Source organism: Acipenser ruthenus, chromosome 28, assembly GCF_902713425.1.
Source record: "Acipenser ruthenus chromosome 28, fAciRut3.2 maternal haplotype, whole genome shotgun sequence".
Classification (NCBI taxonomy): domain Eukaryota; kingdom Metazoa; phylum Chordata; class Actinopteri; order Acipenseriformes; family Acipenseridae; genus Acipenser; species Acipenser ruthenus.
In genome coordinates this window covers 20,926,637-20,947,326 of record NC_081216.1, presented here as the reverse complement: position 1 = coordinate 20,947,326, position 20,690 = coordinate 20,926,637, and the positions used below count along the sequence as shown (strand labels likewise).

At 37.9% G+C, this 20,690-nt stretch overlaps 1 protein-coding gene across 4 annotated transcripts in view; it reads left to right on the top strand.

Annotated features, from left to right (window-relative positions):
• The window catches only part of LOC117435037 (transcriptional enhancer factor TEF-1), a 57,942-nt gene that overhangs the window by 27,296 nt on the left and 9,956 nt on the right, over positions 1-20,690 (top strand). Inside the window, exons 4-7 of one of the 4 annotated variants that reach the window (XM_034057905.3) lie at positions 14,539-14,603; positions 16,696-16,758; positions 16,848-16,910; positions 20,165-20,299. In XM_034057905.3, the coding sequence (XP_033913796.1) occupies positions 14,539-14,603; positions 16,696-16,758; positions 16,848-16,910; positions 20,165-20,299 (326 nt within the window). The other 3 variants (XM_034057909.3, XM_034057908.3, XM_059003358.1) reach the window with 3 other exon arrangements.

Here is a 20,690-nt window from a genome sequence, read left to right as displayed (position 1 = left end):
ATCGTATTGGAATGATACCTGAGCTGCTCCCTCGTGTTCTAGAACACTCCCTCCAGGGCAGGTATTATTCAGTGGGGAGTGCACATGCATCTCTCTGCCTACTTCACACATCATAAATAAATAAGTTTACAGGTCTGTCGAGTCTTATCTGTACTGAAAAAAATCTGATTTGGAGAGGGCAGGCTTGCTCATGCGTCAAGCACCTCTGTTATTTGAATGGCATTTTAGGTATTCAATCTTTTATGTTGTCCAAGTTTTTAGTGTTTAATGTAGGGATATCCTGATGCAGATAAGGCTGCATTTACTTTTTGAATAGTTGTAGTTGAGTAAGTTACAAACTTTGCTCACACATAAAGATTAAGAACATCTGGAAAACGTTCAAAATGATTGTGGCAATGTGCTAGCACGATTTGCAGATAAAGTTTCAATTTACTTGGTGCATTTATCAAAATGTTTTTGTCCACAAATGAATGTGCCCCCTTTTTATAGTCTGATAAATAACTAATGTGTAATATTCAGTACAATTATACATTCCTACAAGATGCATATATATATATATATATATATATATATATCAGAGTCATGAGCAAATCTCAACTGAGTGTGCTGTATTAAAGTAGAGCATTCATGTCAACCTTCAGGGACATTCTTTCAATAAAAATGTTTATAGTGTGTGAAAATGTAGGAGGCTTTTTCTTTATTGGGTCACTTACTAGTGATTTTAATGTCAACCAGGTTTTGCATGTCTTTTCGCTATTTGCAAGAACTGTGTATTATATTAAACAGCTTGGGTAATAGAGGCATCCTTTATACAATCACCTGCTGTACACCCTTAATAATAAAACATACTAGCAAAGAGAAGGTTGTCTAATGACCTTATTAGCTTGTTTAAAGCAGCATTGAGAATTCCTGATGGTGTTTCAGAAATCCTGGAGAGACCACCCTCTTATGGGGTGAGGAAATATCAGTGCCCATCTTTGTCCATATATTAACCGATGACCTGGAAAGATGGCCACCCAGTACATATTGCACCAAATGTCCACTGAGAGCTAAGACCATAGCCAAATTTAAACCCAAGTGCTTCAGATGGGAGATGCTAAAGACAATTTCAAATCCTTCCTCTGGTATTGTGTAGCCAGCAGCACCACATGTTTGGTCTTTGTACTCTGGTTTTCCTCTGATTTACAAGATCAGCAATGCACACACACACTACACAGAGATTCTAGTTTTCTTTTGTGTTTTAATATGAAATCCTCCTACATAAATACGTCAACAGACCAGCAGGACACACTAAATGATTATAGGTCAGAGTTATGTCAGATTTCTGTTTTATTGTACACAATAAGGCCTTGTCTATTTCGATTTTAGAGATTTCTGACCACTCACTGTATAAAAACCACAAACAAAGCTGCTGTCTGTGTGACGTTAAAGAGTCTGTCCCGTGCCTTTCAAAGAACCAACAAAATGGAAGAAAAAAAAGACCCAGGGCTCAAAGGAACCTGTTGATGTACCTAAAAATAAAAAAATAAGCTTGAGGTGTTTTTCTTTGTTTCATGGTGTTATTAACTTGAACAATGCCCAACGTTGACAGTGCAGCTGTATCTCTCTGCACCTGGTTTTAAGAAAAAAAATTACACAAATCTGTGTTTTCATCAAAAGCTTTTATATCCTGGAAGCCACGTCTCTTAAAGTAGGGATGTACTTCAAGATACAATTCCCCTTTTAAAATACATTTGAAAGGTTTGATGGACAAAGAAAAATGTACCTTATAATAATGGGCTGTCCTGCATATTGTTTTGGAACTGAAATCTAATGAAATCTGTCTTGAATAGATGATATAATTTGATCTACGTTGTCTGCATAATATTAATGGGCCAGCTGTAACGCAAAAACATTATTCCACTCTTTGTGCTGTGGTAAGAATTGACTGTTAGACAAACGTTCATTGCAAACAACCAGGACATTATGTATCCGTTACACCTGTGTGATTTTAAAATGTTGTTTACAAATATTTTGTGGCCGTTGCCCAGTATTGCTTTTCACACGTGTGAAAGCTAGAGCTCTCACAAAAGACACCAAAGATACTTCGATACTTTACTGTGATACCAGTGTCGGGAAAGGTTTGTAAACCAAGCAGAAAAGCTACCAGGAAAGCTTCCTTTTTAAGAAGGTCTGACTTCTGAATAGATTTCCAGGATTTAGCCAGGGTACTTGAGTCAGAGGCCATTCTAGTTAGGCATGTAAAGTCAAAGTTGAAAATCATGAGGAGTTAAGTGGGTGGGGTTTGGCTATCACGAGTCAGAGATCACGAGTTCAGAGGTTGCATCTCCTGTTGAATTGTCATTATAAGAAATATGATAATTGGAGTTTTCACTGAAAGGAATTGCTTATTTGAAGCTGACACATGACCGTCCTAAACTAGATAATTGCTTTTTCCCGTAGGCTAAAACAACATCGTTTTCTAACATTTGTGCGTATATCATTTTAATTAGCATAAATCTGAATGCTTTTTTTTTTTTTTTTGTTCATGTAGAAAATGTATTTGGTTAATACAAGCAATGATATTCAATTGCTGTAGTTTTAAAGAACGTTGTACATTGCATTTGATTTGTATCTTACTAAACAAAAAATAAACAAATTAAATTAGTCCCTTGTAATGGCTAAACTTTGAAAAACAGTACACAATGACATTTCTGTATATATTCAATAAATCTATTTGACTAATGTGACAACATGTTAACATATGTTACCATGTTAATTGTGTTTGTTAGTTAAAATATATATTTTGCATTCCAACTGAAGTAATAAAAATGGCTTCTGAAGTTAATTATTTCTTTTAAAAAGGTAGAAACTTTATGATAAAAAGCAACTGTACCTAGGAAGGGGGTATGTAAATACCAACCAAATAAATACATTTTATATGTTTTATGTGTAATCCTGTTGACAAAAAAATGAATTAATCTGCTTTAGGTGCATTAATTTTCCAAGATCACGGCTAATCCCTTATTTACTTAGGCGTTTAGAAACAGCTGTAACATTATGCATTTGTAAAGCTGTGCATACACTTGCAGTGAAAATGTATATTGCACTGAGCCACAGTGGAAACAGATGATTTACATGCCAGGTGACTTGACTAGATGGCCAACGCCAGCAGGGGTGGTTATTACAAAGATGTTGCAATTTAAAACCAATCGGTTATATTACTTTCTTATCTTTAAAACACAGTGCACTTTATGCTGTCAATATTAAACTGAACAGATTTGTCTTTCAGGATAGCTATATATAGCTTGGCAGAAAATGTAAAAAATATAGAAGGGGTGAATCTTTTTTTGCTGTGTCTTTATAATTTATTGGGGGGGAAAGTGCAGGCTTTTTAAAACGTACTGCATTTAGTAAAGCATTTCAGGTAGAATCCTATCAAGGTGAGCAACATTATAACATTGTAGGAAATGGTACGGATATGCTGTTTTGAGCTCCATTCTGATCTTTAAAGGAGTTATTAGGGTGTGTCGGAGTGAAACAGGCTGCAGATTTCTCTTGGGCAATGCGTGGGCTGGTTTCAGGTTGCATCGGTTTTGATTGGCCCTTGCGCTAGTTAAATGTGGGATCCAGCTGACTCTAGCATCTTAACGATGCAGCATTCCAAATGTTCCACAATCACAAACGGTTAAGTTGCTTTTCGTTTCTAAAATGGTTACATGTTGAATGGTTTTGATCGCCTTGTCTAAAAACAGCTTAATACCCCCAAAAATAAGATTGTTGGTTTCAGATATCTGTTGATTTTTGTCTTTTAAATGGAAAACATTTTATCCATGTAAATGTACATTTATAAAGAAAAATGTAGGCAGTCCGAGTAAAATAGACTTAAAAAACCACCTTCCTTAAAGTTGAAAACATATATTTTAATATCCAGCACGCAGTCGACCGGCACTGTGTTGTAGCTTGCTTGGCATTGAGATTATTTCTGGCACGCTAGTTATTAAAAAGAGAAATGTAATCTCTTTTTATGCTTTACAGGAATCTTCAGTGGACTGAGGCAAGTTGACCTTATTGTCAAACCCAAAGATATTGTACTGTAGGTGTTTGTTTTCCAGTTAACTGAAGCCAGATTAATGCGGGGGGGGGGGGGGGGGGGGGGAGAGGGGGTTGCAGTGTACCCCCTTCCCCAGTTAGATCAAGAGATGGACCGCATTGGTTCCTTTTCATGTAAAACAAATGTCAGGTTTGACTTTTCATTTGCACGTTCTGACCATTGCTAACGTGCTTTCTTCATGCTCCTAATACTAGACTGATCCTGAGAAAACTGAAAGTATTGATTTAACCCTGTGTCTGACTAGCAGAGCCGAGGGCGCCTGCCAGCACAGTCTTAGCACATTACAATTGCTTGCTTGTAATTCCTCAGGGGACTTGTAATAACTACTGCATTTGTCTTCTCATCCACCTGAAATTATTCTAGCAGTTGTCTGAGTCGATGCTGATTCATTTGATCCCACTCTCCTGCAAGACGTATTCCAGCCCGATAGACTTTGCTCACCAGTAATATATGTGATGATATAGTTAGTCGTACCTAATTGATAGAGTGATTTCAGTCTATCTATGGTGAACAATATTAATTGGTCCCCAGTGGCCAGATTGGAATCGACCAGGAGGAGGAGGCCATATTAGCCTCTCGTCAAGTACAGGCAGTGTTGAGAGGAGGTAAACACAATTTCGACTGCAAATTGACAAAGCCTTCAATCATGTTGGAACTGTATGTCGAGAATAATCAGCAATCTAGTGGTGTAAATCTAGTGGTTTTCTTTTATTGCCAGGCTTTTTTTTTTTTTCTCAACAGTAAGCCAAATTGGTGCATGTACACACTGGCAAGACGAATGGCTCTTTATTGGTTAATGTTTTATAGCACATCGTTTAACTTTAGATTGATAGACCATGATATGTTGCTTGGTCAGTAATGAACCAGTTTAGTACCGTTTTTTATCCTTTTTATGTGGTTTATTTATGCCAACACTCCTGTTTTTAAAGGTCAGGCTGCTTTTTCAGTTTGAATCTGAAGGATTATTACTGAAATCAGAATAAATACATTATAAGCAGACTAGTTTAATTCCTCTGCTCAAGTAAAACCAGTGGCACTTTTATGGAACAGACAGAACTAAAGAGAGGTGCCTGCTGTATCATTACATGTGATGGCTAAGTAGTCTTAAAGGTTAAAATGAGAAGTTATTTAACTGTACCTTCTGTATGCAGGCTGACGCTGATAAATAGAAAACATATTTAGAGTGAGGTCTGGGTACATGCTGTAATGTTTATTCTGTTTATTTTTTTAAAACTGGTTAGCATAAAACCACATATGTATTCCTTTTAAGACGCAGCATAACAGTGTTTTACTGTATAAGTAAGACCTTATTTAATAACATTGTTGTTGCACCATACCAAGTGGTTTCCAATCAAATAAATTGCATCTGTTTTAAGGTTTCTTCAGAATGTTGTTTTTGAAATCAACAAATTGTAAGCACTGTATATACATGTCAAAATAAAACCTATAAATAAGCTTGCTACTTTTCGATTTTAATCGGCAAAGCTCGTTAAATGTCGAATTCACAAAAATGAGTTTGTGTTTTTTTCTTACCAAAATTATAATTTAGAAATCATCTCTAGTTTTGTGTAGTTTTTATACTTGCTGTCTGTCCCGTCTCCGTTCCACACTGAATGGCTAGGGGTTGCTGTCAGTCGACTCGGTGGCTACTGTAGTTTCACTGTCATTTCATCCTGTCCTGAAAGATCTCATTGACTGAAGCAGCACTAGAATGCTCTCATTCGTTTAAATGACTGTCAATCATCAAGAACTGCACCGACTGTGCACTTTCATTTGCCAGCTACAGCGCCTGTCATTCAAAGCGCCTACTTTGAAGTTAGTGGGTTAAGTTGTGCATGAGCTTTTGCTATAGGTATATACGGTGACAGTTACTAGTTTGATTTGAAAATGGGGCGCAAGAGGGAAACACTTGGACAGCAGGACGAAGCGGGCCTGTCTGCCTTGCCTTCCAGTGACTCTGAGTCCAGCTGTGCTGAAAGGAGAGGGGGGAGCTCAGACTCTGCATAAGTGTAAGTTACTTCTTTTAAGCTATCTAATGTTTTGTGCTGTGCATATTATTTTTACTTGTAAATCTATGCTATAAAAGCCAGTGTAATACATTTTTATATTGTGTTTTTCTATGGCTTATTTGAGACCATTTTTAAATTTGTGTAGGATCTTTTATCCTATCTTTAGGTAGCTCTGCTGTGACCAAACTTTATTTCAACTAGCATGTTGGTAACCATGGTTTTGTTGCATGCTGAATATGATAAAGGGGTTTCGCTAAATGAGACATTTCTCAATGGCAGCTTTTTTTTTTTTTTAAAGCATAAAGGTCGATTTCACCCATTCTCTGCTTCAATTGAAAAATAAAGATAGAAAAAAATCTGGTAAATTCTTCCAGAATAAATGTCTATTAATCGTCGATTTTACAAGAAAAAAATAGATATCGAATAGTAGCAAGCCTAAAATAAACTTCTATTAATCAACCAAGCAGGGTAGACTGCATTACTATTTCCTAGGTGTTTGTTGTCTGATAGTAGCTTCTAACATTTACACTAGCCATTTTTATGCTGGCTTTGAGCCGGCTTAGCTTCTAGGATGAAAGTGGCCTGCTCCAGAGGTTGGCTTTGCGACGACACTGGTCTGTGTTTTGCTCTGCTGTGAATGCATCTGACCCTGAGCCGGCTCGCGCAGAGGCACATTGTGAGCAACGCCCCCGCATCAATGTCAGTCAACTGTCTCCTTGGGAACAGAAAGCATAAACACACTCGGCTGAAGCTGTCGACATGACAACGCAGAGTGATCAGAGCCGGTACTTGCTCGTCTCTTCTGGGCAGTTTCACTAATGCACAGGATCCTGGACATTAATCTTAGTACACTTGTCGATTTTTTAATATGACTTGAAAACAGAGAAAACAAACAAAATACTACAGTTTAGTTCATATAGTAAGTATTAGTTTAATATTGCCCTCCTATTGTTAGACACATAGACATGCTGGGGCCCTGTGCGTTTACAATGTTATTAAACAAAATGTACTTTTAAATTTTTACAGAAACATTTTGTTTGATATGTGCATGTAATATAAATGGGAGTTCTCAAGTGGAGAAATAAACGTTCATTTTTGGATCAATTTCTGCACTTCAGTAACATATACTGGTAACTTCATACAGATAGAAATTCTAGGCCCTCGGGTTATAATCAGAAAGAAAACACTTGTGTAATGCAATATATGTTTGTTAGTGGCCAAATAAGGGCCTGTGTTAACTGTAAAATAAAGAGTAGTTCAATAATTACATTTCATTTTCAAAAGTTTAAATGGCGGTTTCTTTTTGCCAAATCAGTGCCAGTTTAGTGAGGTTTGTGGATTTGTAATGCATACTGATATTCATTAGGGACAAGGCCAAGACCTGCAGTCATCGTGAATGTTTTCCAGTAGCGCTCTAGCCCAGAATTATTCCAATTCAAGTTTTACTATCACAAATGTACGTGTTTGTGTTTTTTTATAATATTTATGGACATGTTTTAAAGAGAACACACATGGTATGGTTTTCCTAGTACTTTTTACACAAACTGTAAACGCAGCACACATTATTTTCTACAAGTACAGCCCCAATTTATTTCCTATGTACATGCATGGATAGTAGCCATTTAAATCTCCAGATTAGTTTTTCTTTTGGTGGGAGTTCACAGGAACTGTATTTGTGGGTAAAAGGATTCCATAAACACAACAGGACAGTGGATATTGTGGAGTAGTACATATGCCTCATAATGCACTCTGGAGTTCATCTGGAGGAACTGAAGCTAAAGGAAAGTGTAGAGGTCAGACGGTCAAAGGGGATAGTAATGGCAAGAACCTGTGCTGGTAGAAGACCCGTGGTTTTGATCTATCACCCTCTAAAAACACTGGGTGTGCTATTATGACAACAAGAATGCCCCAAGACTGTCCAATCATCTTGCACTAAGGAACAGACTGCAGACTTTCTGACTTTGGCCTTGATGCCCTTCTTAGACTTTCTTTTCAAATCCAAGGGTCCAAAATATAGGGATTTAAATGGCCTTCAATAGCCAGCTGGTGGGCTGGAGTTAGATGTGGGATCTTGGACCTCCTTTTTTTCACAAGGAGCTTCACTGTGCTCTGTTTAGCCTTAATTACCACCGCAGGGCTACCACACCTTCGTATGGAGACTCCTACAGTCGGTGGAGATGCAATCACATTAAAATCCCCTCTTTCAGAGGAAGGGTTTTGAAATGAATCTCTGATGAAATGCTGATCTTTAATGTATGAAAAGGGTGCTTTTCATCATTTGCAATACAGGTTTAAAATATTAAAGTTCAATAATCCAGTAAATCCAGTGTTAAATGCAAATGTGGTATTAAATCTGATTTTATGAATTACACAAGGCTTCGAGTTAATTGTTTTTAAGGCAGTCCGCTCAGATACACAGTACAGTAAAATTACCCACCCCAGTTCTGAAGACAGTACATCTTGGTAATAGTTTTGGATAGTAGTGAGTTTGTGACCTTACAAACAAAGACCTGAATGGGATTTTAAAGATATACTTACAATTTATGCTTTCTCCATTTAAAAAAATAAATACAGCTTTTCTCTGTAAACATTTTAGAAAGGATCGAGATTTCTGCCAGCATTAACGGGTGTCTCCTTCCTTTCCTACTAAACGTTTTAAGGTTTTGTTTACTGTGTTTCAAGCCTTAGGCATCTGTGTTTCAAGCCCAGCGTTATTCCTTTAAGTAGAAGGTTTCCTGCTTCCTCGGGGCATAGGCAGAACTGGGGACCTCCGAGTGAAAAGCTCCATATTGTTGATTTTGTCTATTGTAATGCAAATCTGAGCTTGAGACCCTTGAGTCATCCATCACGCATGACTGGACAGCCAGTCTATTGTCCATGCCTTTGGAGGATTTGTGTTTTAAACTAGACTCTCTACCAGGGGCCTAAGCTATTGGATTCTGGGAGAGGAAAAAGAGCAGAAAGGATTAAGCCTGCTGTTGCTATGTAAATATAGGAGCATCAGACAAAAACAATAAGGTTGTATAGAAATACTACCTGGACATTTGAAAGGCACATGAGAGATCAACACTGTTCTAAGACCAAGCTTTTAACAGATTTAAAGTGTTAACCAGCTCTAATTTAGTTTCTATTGAAACTTTTTTTTTAAATCCTCAAGTTGCTCTATAAAGGTGCACAGGAAGGATTTGGGTGAATTTCCGGGTGACTAATTTAGACCTTTTTATTATTCTTGGTTAGTTCATAAGAAAGGGTTTCATTTACAGTTGCTTAGAGAAACTGTAGCCTCATACATTAGTATTGTAACAGTTTTTAGAAAACCCAATTGTAGCAAAAAGCAAAGTATAATTATAAGGGAACAACTGAAATTGAATGCAGGCATCTTGCACTTGTATATTTGATTTATGCTCAATCATTTGGGTAAATTTATAATTGTGATTCCTTTTTGTTGTGACAAATGACACCAACAGATTATGCCCAAATAAGAATTAATGATAGGCTTCTCTCGAAATAAAAAACATGTCTATACTGCTTTTGAAAATGACTTTACTCTACTATTAAAATCAAAGCAGAAAGAGAATAAAACAGAAAAGCCACATGAAGTAAACTTTGCGTGTGTGAATATTCCACAGATTTGAAAACACGCCAGACAGAACTCGGTGCAGTCAATTTACATAATTGTGGACTGTGGGACCAGATGTGACTGGTTATTTTGGGTTGTTAAAAGTGCTGCTATAGGCAAGAGAACATTTTAAACAAAACTTACCCCCCCAAAAAATGTATGGAAACAGGACCCCTTTCACCCTACCTTATTACTGTATCCATAAAGAACCAATTTTAACAGCCACAGGGTTTATGAAAACAACAATATTATAATCAAAAAAACACCCCTCGTTGGTTAGTAAGCTCTCTGCAATGGCAGTCTATAGCTACCATTGGCTCTATGACTCTACTGTAAAGAAGACACTGCTGACAAGGGCAAGCTGCTGGCCTTTCTCTTTTGTACAACAGTATGTAGATCCAAGATCTTTGACACCGTGACACTGACCAGGACAAGTGACCACGGGCCTCCTTCTGGTCATTGTCGGTCAGTGGCAGCAAGGCATGTTGGGATAGGCAGCAAGTAATAAACTAAACTGGCAATCCATCATCGCCGGCTGTGTCTCTACCCCTGGGAAATGGCTGACTCCAAGAAAGGAGCTACCATTTGTTGCTTGAGATCAAACATTGCTGTCACATCCCTGATCCGGTCAGATCACATCCCAGTCCTACTGGCAGGAATGAGATTATAGACTCTGGCATCTCAACAGTCGGTCAGCCCATAAGTGCACAAGGAGTGCATTGAGTCACCCCACTACCACCTGTCTGTTTTTGCACATGGTAATTCTAAACTTGATGATGATGTGAAAGATATTATTAATTCATTAAATTAGGCGCAATGAGATTGAACAATTCATATATGCCGGTGACACCAGCATAAAACTATACAATTAAACAAATGCATTTCATAGCGCACTGGTGTTAATGGCTCTGAATACAATGAGCCAATCCATAATGAGGGAGACATGCAACTGTTGTAAAGCTGGCCAGATTTAGCACATGTGTGTAGTATTTCAGGTTAACTGTGGTATAGCATGAGTATATCGACCGTTCTTTATAACTGTTTCTTTTATTCACGTCTGACTGCCGATCTACCGAATAAGTGGGTAGTACTAGCACCACCTCCTTGTTTTTGTGCTGCTGAAGCCTAGTGTAACTACTAAATTGGATTTGTTACTGAATGAAAAATCAGCTGCTGCAGGACAATCCGGGGAAAGCAGGGCTGCTGGTTCTTTGTAGGCAGTCGGTTGGAGTGCAATTGATATGCTTTAGGACCTCTTGGGGTCATTGAGATTCAGAGGAAGCTATTCTTAATGACAGAAAAGAGTGGACGAAATACACGGTCTCACAGCTGCCAAGCAGCATGTGACTACTATGGGGGTCAGGTCATAAATATCTAATCCTTTTCCTGCTGCTTTGACTGACAACAAGGGATCCTTTTAATACTCTGAAGAGTTAAAACTGTTTTTCGTCTGAGACGGAATTTAATCAGAGCAGAGCAAATTGTTTTATACTGTTGGAGAAGTGAATATGTTAGTGGGATTTTAAACTAAACAACAGAGGTCCAGGATAAATTCAGAGGGATTCGATAAGCTTCCTCTTGAAACATGTAAAATTGAACATAAACTTGGATGAGTTAATGCTTAAAACAGGTTATATTTGACTGCGGAATTCTGTGTATTGGTTAAAAAAAAAAAAAAAAACAAAATCTGCTGCTTCCAAACCCTACGGGTCCCCATCCCTGCATGGCCAGATAGGTGGTCATGTACTCTGATTTAGATGGGGGGTAGTATGGGTGAGGGGTTGGCAATTTGCTCAGCCTCTGGGTGGGTATCAGGGTGGGGAATCTCAAAGCTGTTAGTGTCCTACCCTCTCCCTGCAAGAGGTGCTACAATTTAGGCGTGCCCCCAGACAGCCGGGGTATAAAATCTTAATGGCATTATTTTATCATTGATCACAGTTCTTGTGAACAAGATTAACAACCCTGACTGTTTCAGATCACGTATCTCCCACCAAGTTTAAACAAGCATGTGTAATATCAGAGTCAGTCTTGATCTATTTAAACAAACATGTGTGATGTCAGAGTCAGTCTTGATCTGTTTAAACAAGCATGTGTGATATCAGAGTCAGTCTTGATCTATTTGAACAAGCATGTGTGATATCAGAGTAAGTCTTGATCTATTTGAACAAGCATGTGTGATATCAGTCAGTCTTGATCTATTTAAAGTGAGTGGAAGTAATAGTTAAGGGTGGCTTTTAGATCAAAACTTTCTTTTTACTGCCAGTAGAGGTAGTGGTAACCCATTCTTCACTTTAACTAATATATCTGTTATTATAATAATAATAAATAGTCACACATCTTTCGAACTTTAGTCTGATTTATTTTTTATTTTAGTTCTGAAATGTTCATTGCTGGATGTCGATTTTCTAGTTTTTTCTAAAAGCCAGTCAATGTTAAATTAGTCGCTTTACACGCACCTTGACAGGCAATAGACAGGCCGCCTGGGATTTATTCAGAACTACCTTGTTGAAAGGGTGCCTGATTGTTTGGGGGTATTTCAGTATTCATTTTATGTGCATAGTGTTACAATTACAAGAGGGCTCATTTGGAGCAACCCAACCTGCAGCTGAAAATCGTCAATGTTTTCATGTTTTGATGCCATGTATAATACTGCAGTTCTTCCAGGAAATAAACTGTTTAATGCTGATTTTTTTGAGACACAAGACAGGTCCTTATAATTGGAGAGCGGGGGAGCTTTTTTAAAGGGTGGGATTTCTGGGCCTTAAAGTTGACTGCCTCTTTTTCAAAATATTGTTTTGCACACCACACACGAAAGAAAGCAAGCTTGCCAAGTCCTGCTGAGCATTTTTTCAAGCTTGTGAAAAGAATGAATTATTCAGCAGTAAGCATGCTTACAGCTGGCTGTTTGGGGGCTTTGATCTATGAATCAGGCGTCTGCATGAATGCCCTTATTGTCATGTTATGTGTACACAGTGTGTGAATTATTGAAAATAGCGAGGCCCTAGCCTCATCTGGTAGAGATTACAGTGCAGGCATGCTGGATGAAGGGCTGTAATTGAAAATCCCCAGATGCTGTTTATTTGGCCTGGGTCACATGATCTCCTGCAGTTGGCGTGGCCTTAACAAAACGATACCTGCTAAGAAAGCAGGGCCCATCCTCCCACCAGCTCTGGTTATCAACTCTGAGTCAACACGACACTGAAACACCTGTCTGAGGTGTATTTTTAAACTTTGAAAAGGTGGTTGTGTGCATTCAGGCTGATTTTAAAAACAACCAATGTTGACGTTTGATGATGGACATTTTGTCTTTTCATTTTACTTGAATGTACTAAAGTATTTTATTTTTTATATCTGTATAAAAAAATATATTTATTTAAAATCTGGAATCGCCAATTATTTTTCTCATTTTCTCCCCAATTTGGAAAGCCCAATTTTATTATTTCAACCCGGCTCACCGCTACCACCCCCGCGCTGACTCGGGAGAGACGGAGACAGACACGCGCGTCCTCCGAAACGCGTGCTTTCAGCCGTCCGCTTCTTTTCACTCTGCAGGCCCGCCATGCAGCCACCTCTGAGCTACAGCGTCGGAGGACCAGGCAGCTCTTGGTAACTCACAGGCAGGCCCGCAGGTGCCTGGCCAGTCTACAGGGGTCGCTGTAGACAGGGGTCGCTGTAGCCAAGATGTCCCGAGGACATCTTGGCTGACCTAAGCCCTCCCCACCCTGGGAGCAGCGCTCAGCCAATTGTGCGCCACCCCCTAGGAACTCCCGTCCACGGTCGGCAATGACATAGCCTGGATTCGAACCTGCGGGCATCCTGCACTCCATGCGGAGCACCTTTACCGGATGCGCCACTCGGGAGCCCCTTTCAATATATTATTTTTAATGAGACTTACTACATAACCCAAACTCTGTAATCTATGTGCTCTGTAGCTAAACTGCTGTAAGAATTACTGTAGTTTAGTTTATTGTAGTTTAGATGCTGTAGAAAGCATTTTGTATGTTTTGCAGTATTTCATTATTTTGAAGGCTACTTAAAATATTAGCGTTTCAGGTTTGATACCATGTACAGGCATACAGGGCCAGAGCTAACATTCTACCAGGCCAAACTTGGGTTTCAAGCTATAGCTGGCAGTATTTATGACTGCTTGGTATTTACTATTCAACTTCCAAATCTGTTACGCGGCAAACCAACACAGAAAATTAAAGAGTCTTTTATACTTTACCAGATGTCAAAGACCATGTCAACCAGCAAAAACACAAGATCCTGTGAACGAAATAGATCCCATTATTGATGTATTTGTAAATTGCCATCACCAAATTCACACGGTGGACTTCTCTCTTGACTTTTATAAAGAGGTAACATTAGTTAAAAGGAGCACAAGATTGGATAGATAGATTATATTTCAATCTGCTGTGACACCTGGCTCCATGATCAGAAAGCCCCCCTATAATTTGCCTAATAGTTTTGAGGTGGTGGTATGCAATTAACAGATGATAAATCCAACCTGAGGTCATTTGTGTGCTGCCTGGGTAATTAGGAAAAGTATTGGTTATACAATTGTTAGTTGACAGTTATCAACTTCCACAAACATAAGACTCATCAGTAATATTTGTATTTGTAAAAAAAAACACTTCCTGTTCTGCAGTTTTATGTTAATTTAGTTGGAAGGGACCCACAGAATAAAATATGCAACTGTCAGAGCACCTGTCCCTCTAGTAGAAAAAAAATCGTGCTTTGAAATGATTGCAACTGGACCGAATCGCATTAATATGTGATTTCTCCCTCCTTTTTTTTTATTTCTTTTCTTCTTAAAGGTCGAAATGAATTAATAGCAAGATACATCAAACTGCGAACAGGAAAGACGAGGACAAGGAAACAGGTAATATAGACCAATGGGAATGTATGCATGTGAAATAATGAAGAAACATGGCTGTAGCTGGCTTTACTGCGTCTGCTACAGCTCTCATGAGCCGGAGTGTAATTGACTGCCTTCTATTACGATTTGCTTATGTATATTTGTATACAGTATGGTGTCATAACTTAAGTGACCTGAACAAGATACACATGCATGCATGTATCGTGCTTGCATGACCATGTTACTTTAGATAAAGATTTATCTGGCAGTGTGTTGGCATGAAGCTGCTTACGATCACAGTAATTGTATGACGGCATTCTTTGCATTTGCTGTAGTTCACTGCGATTCTGGTTTATGTGCAAGAAATTCTTGCTCTGCTTATCGGTGCTGCAAGTGAACATGGCAAATTGCATTTTTCAAAGGAAGAAGACATTTAGACATTTTCATTTGACAACGAAACAGTCCAAACAAGATGTGTGCTGTTATAAGCATCGATTGTGTGGTGCAGAATATCCCTCTCATCTGTAAAATAATGTTTCCTAATTTAAAAACTCATTATTTTCTATAATTTTAAAATTCAGGTTTTAAACATTATTTAAAAAAAAAAATAATAATTTTATGGGTCAATTTTTTTCTCTAGTCAAGACAATGTGTTTTTTGGGGGATTTTAAATATGTTTAATCCCCTTGAAGATATTCCTTTTACATTTTACATTCATAACTATAGGCTTTATTTGTCCCCAATAATCCAAGTTATTTCTTATGATTTGCAAAGTCTGTGCGTAGCACTTTTTCAATCGGTAAATTATTCAGAAACAAAAATAATGAGCATTTTTCTCCATTTAATGGAAGCTGCAATTGAGAAATCAACAAAACAACCCATTTGCAGCCAGCCCAACACTTAAATGCAGGTTTGTTTGTACAGTAAACGCTGAAGGAATATAGTTTTTAACAATGTAAATCATACCACAAGCTCAAACAGTTTGCATTCATAAGCTTCCAGACAGATAAGAAACGGAGCATCTCTGTGATCAATTAGAAAAGAGGGAATGAAGGGTAACTAGCCCGTTAGCCTTGCAGACACCCATATTGTGTGTGTGTATATATAGATTATTTTCACTGTTGTTATTGAAGTCTTTGTGCTCCTGTAGTTGGCTTTAGCAACTGTGTGGACAGGATCACGTTTTAAAATGGGAATACCAGAAGCCTAAAGGATCCCTGTTGCTTTAAATTGAGACGGTTCATGCGAGATTCCTTCTTGTGAGCAGAGACTAGGACTCTTGATGCATGCTTATATGTCAGATGAAATATTTTAAGTAATCTTATATGGTGAGTGATCAATTTTGTTATACAAAAGGTCACGCCTATTGACCGATAACCACAGCCATGATTCATTCTTTTTATAGACCAATCAAATGTACTTAAACCGTTGGTCTTTTGTGTTTTTACTTGGCCCAGAGGATTTATACGTCAAAGAAGTTAAGCTATTAAAAATGCATTAATACTTTGATACTGCTGTATCCAACAGTAGTACACACAGGCCTGCATTTTAAATGAGCCCCTCTTTTAAATGTTTTACTTGGAAGACTTCAAGTTTTAAGATGCTACATCAACTGTAAAGAATTACAGATTAAATTTTATTTGAATCCTAACATAAAATAATACAGTCTAAATATACAACAAAAAACGAAAACACATTGTATATCAAATGTCTAAGCACGTTTATAAATATATACAATGCATTTCATAATACTGTTTTGATAGCCTATATCTAGATTTTAGACAACAAAAATATATATATTAAGACTGCATGGATATCTGGATTTTTTAGTAAATAATCCAGGCATTGTTGTGTGCAGCTGAGTGGGAATCTGCACAAGACTAAATAACTAAATGAGACTGCCTTCCTTAAGTCACTTATGTGATGGTGACCCAAATAATAATGCCTTGATGCTTTAAGCTTGGTTTGTGGCTGAGAATGAAGTACACCCTACTAGCTTAGCTGGCTGAAGAAACACAAATTGTTTCCCCTAAGTATTTTAACAAATAGATGTGTGTTTTTACCTTTGGTTTCCTCTTTTGTTTCTATTTTTTGTTTTAAAAATTTGAAAAAATAGGTGTCTAGTCACATACAGGTCTTAGCAAGAAAGAAAGTTCGAGAAATCCAAGCCGCCATCAAGGTACGTCTGGCTTGCCCAGTTGCAGGGGGCTTTTCATCTCCATGGTTACAGGCTTTTCCTTTGTTTTCCTCCCTTCCCCTACCCTGCAGGTGTCTAGTCACATTCAGGTTCTTGCCAGAAGGAAATCTCGTGAGTTTCATTCCAAGCTAAAGGTATGCGCTTTTCTGCTTTTGGGCTTGTGGTTGCTATGCATTTCACTTCCTGTTTTCCATGGTGATGGGTGAATGCCTTGCACTGTGATTCTTGTAACCTAGATTTCTTGCATGTGACAGCAGTCTGTTTACCATCTAGAATACAACACTCTTGCATCGATTCAGCCTTTAAGAATTCATTAACAAAAAAGAACGAATGCATTTGTTTTGAACAAATCGGTGAGTCTGAGGATGTCTAAAATGGATGTCTCATTCTATTACATTACAGTAAGATATCTTGGATCAGCAGTTCTGTAATTTATGTTAAATAGATAAAGGACAGGAAATTGCCATCTGCCTGAAACTTTATAACATGAACTAATATACTGCTGTAAACGTCTCTAAACAAACACACTTTTTCCACCACAATGGCTCAGACAACAATATGTAAATGTTTTATTTTAAAAATCATTACAAGTTACAGGATGGGAGGACAAAAAAAATAATCCTGCATAAAAGACAACTCTTAACGCAGTAAGCGTACGTTCAATATTGAAATGATTCCTCACCATTTGTTAAGTACATTTCTGCCTTTTTATGAGCTTTAAGAATAAGAACAAATAATGAAAAGAAAATGCTCAAAACAAATGCTATATTGTTACATGTTTCAAAGACACAGTACTTACTACAATGCTGGAAGTTGCATGGTGTCAGTAACAGACTGACTATATAACAGACTTCCTTGTAAATTAACAGAAATGCAGTGTTTGGTTTTGAATGTAAAACGGGCAGCATGCTGGCAAGTGGCTTTGGCTGTTAGTGGCTGGCTGTGAGCTGTGCTAACAGAACTGGGGTTGACAGGGCATCGGTGGAATGCCTTGGCTTAAAATATTGTAATTGGTTACAGTATTAAAGCGTGATGGGTTTAAGGCTTCAGGCTTAGGCTGTTGTATTGCTTTTCCACTTACTTTTCTTTACAAATGCTGGTCCCATCCCCCCCCCCCTTCCTCACTTTCCTACAAATAACAAAAGTTGGCAAAATCTAAAGCAAAAATCAGGCTTTGGCACATGAAATGCTCTTTGTTTCCCCTTCTTAAATTCTTACAAACTGATCTGAAATCGCCAATTCTCATATGCTGCAGCAATGAACAGAAAATGTACCTAATAAATAACATTAGGATATCATTTTGCTCTTAATGTTTGATTCTTTTGAATCACAATGACTGTGTATCTAGTGTATAATATATTTTAGAACATGCAACAGTAAAGAACTCCCATGGGTTATTAATTGAATAACAAAAAGCTAGCTTCAAATCTCCTTTTGATGTTCAGTCCTCTGCATTTTGAAACACCAATGAGATGGATTAATTGCTGCTCATTAGGCAGTATGTTGGGACAGCTATGAATGCACGTTCTTTCATGGCCATTGCCTGTTGTCTGGCTAACATGGCCAGCTTTTGTATGTGTTACTGTCTGCCTTAATGAAAAGCCAATTAGATACCAGAGGGAGAATTATTCAAGTACAGCCTTTCCATTTGTGCATAATACTTTTGTGTTTTCACATTTTCTATTTTTATCCTCTATATTGTGTTACCTGACATGTTATCTTGTTATTTTCTATGTCAGTAAAATGTTTTTTTCATGAATAGGATGCAATACAAACTAGTGAAGCCCCCTGTATGTGTTTCATATTTTTGATTCCCGGTACTGAGGAGTTATTTTTTTAGAAATACATTTTAGAATAAATCAGTTAATAATGTATCAGGTTAAATCTTAAAGGTGTTGCCGTACACGATGCTGAACATGAGATACATTTATGAATAAATTAATTGATTGCAACAGATTGCATGAGTTGAAAGGGGGCACATGTTGGATAAAATAAAAATGTCATTTTCATACACTGATTACTGTTTAGAAATAGCATTGATTAATTAAAACATGTTGTATTATGCAGTGACAGCAGAGATAACTATCGACTACCGGTATACTATTAAAAAGCAAACGAGTCATCTTGGTGGAACATATTAAGATGTGTGGTTTTTTTTTTTTATATGAAATATATTTGACACAAGTGACGTTATTCGCAAAGATTGAAAATGAATACAGTTACTGTTTAAGTTGAAGTTTTGTGAACAGTGACTATTTATATTTGAATCTGTTTTAAATACTGTGCAAAACAGATTTATAGTTTTACATGTTCAAAAAGCAAAAGGCTTAAAGTACATGTCCTCTTATTTGTTTGTATTCAGGTAACAAGCATGGTAAGTATCTCTTTCACAGTATGTGTTGTAGCTGCGCTTGACCAATCTTTAGGCTAGCTTGTACAGTGTCTCCACTGTTACTGTAAAGGCCTCTCTCAGGGAGCATGGTTTCTTACACAAGTGTTTTTTTTTCGTGTGTGTATTTGCACCACAGTACCTTTCTTGCCAGCATGCTCACCCAGGACGTTTGCTTTTTTAAACCTACCTGCATGTGCATTTTGCACAGTCGTTTGTCTTCTGTGTCGTGTTGGACTGACGCATTTCACCTTGGAGTCTTTCTTTTCAACTGTTGTAGGCCCATTCCATGTTACGTGTGTTACAGCAACATTTAGGACTCTGTAAATCTCAAAATCAAAACGTGCTCAGTCTACATTACAATGGAGGAAGGTGTGCTCCAAACTTTGACACACTTAACGTGGAATGGACCTGTTACAAAATGTACACTTACTGTTTCTCTTGATTCATATCACACTCTCTCCGGTACGCTGCACTGCATACATGAGTGTTATTTTCTCATCAGTGGGATGATAGATTTCAGAGCTTCCTGCCTATCTGGTTTCCAGTACGTCACAGATTCCAGTACAGTGGTAGTTTTGTGGACTGGTTACACAGCCAACACGCTAATGTACCTTCTTGCTTTCCGGGCCCACAGTGTAGACCGCTGTCTTCAGGTCCATTTGGAGTTATTTCACAGCATGGCAGTGATCTCACAAAGGGAAGATGTTTTGTTAACACTGGCTATTGGCTTTAAGGCCTGAATGCTAATACCACACTATTGCACCTTAACGATACCTCTGCACACAAGGTCAAGGAAGCCTGATAAATCGGTACATATTGAACATGTCCTAATCTTGCAAAAAAAAACAAAGCAGCAGTCCCTGTTTAATTTCCTTCATCCGTGCTTGCTTGTGGGTATTGCTTGAGGCTTATAGATTTAGCTCTCTGCTTCTTAGCTGCTCTTGAACAACCTGTTCTTTCCTATGATATTAAGACTTTGTGTTACTGATGTTCAAGGATCAAACCGTGAAGGACAAAGCACTACAAAGTATGGCAGCAATGTCATCAGCACAGATCGTGTCAGCCACTGCCATCCACAATAAACTAGGCTTGCCTGGCATTCCTCGCCCGGCTTTTCCAGGAACACCTGGGGTAAGTGAGGACAGCAAATCCAACAGTACTTCACACACATCTCCTATGTATTTAATGAATGCTATAAGGATCTGTAAGAACTACCATAGAAAAGCATTAAATACTTGGACAGGTACATGCAAAGTGAGATGATTCTGATATTTGAGTAATTTTGAAATGTGTCAAACATTACAATCTGTTGCATTTGCATGCAAAATGTAATACTAGAAGACCTTGCATATAGCCAGATTAAACATGGGAAATGTAATCAGTGGAGGGGAAAAGGTGAAAGTTAAACCAGGTTTATTGTTCAGAAAGTATATAAAAAAAAAGGAAAAGAATGGAAAACTTGGTTGTGTTTCTGGAAGGAGAATCCGCCCACTAATCAACACGTCATATCCAAGCGCCATCA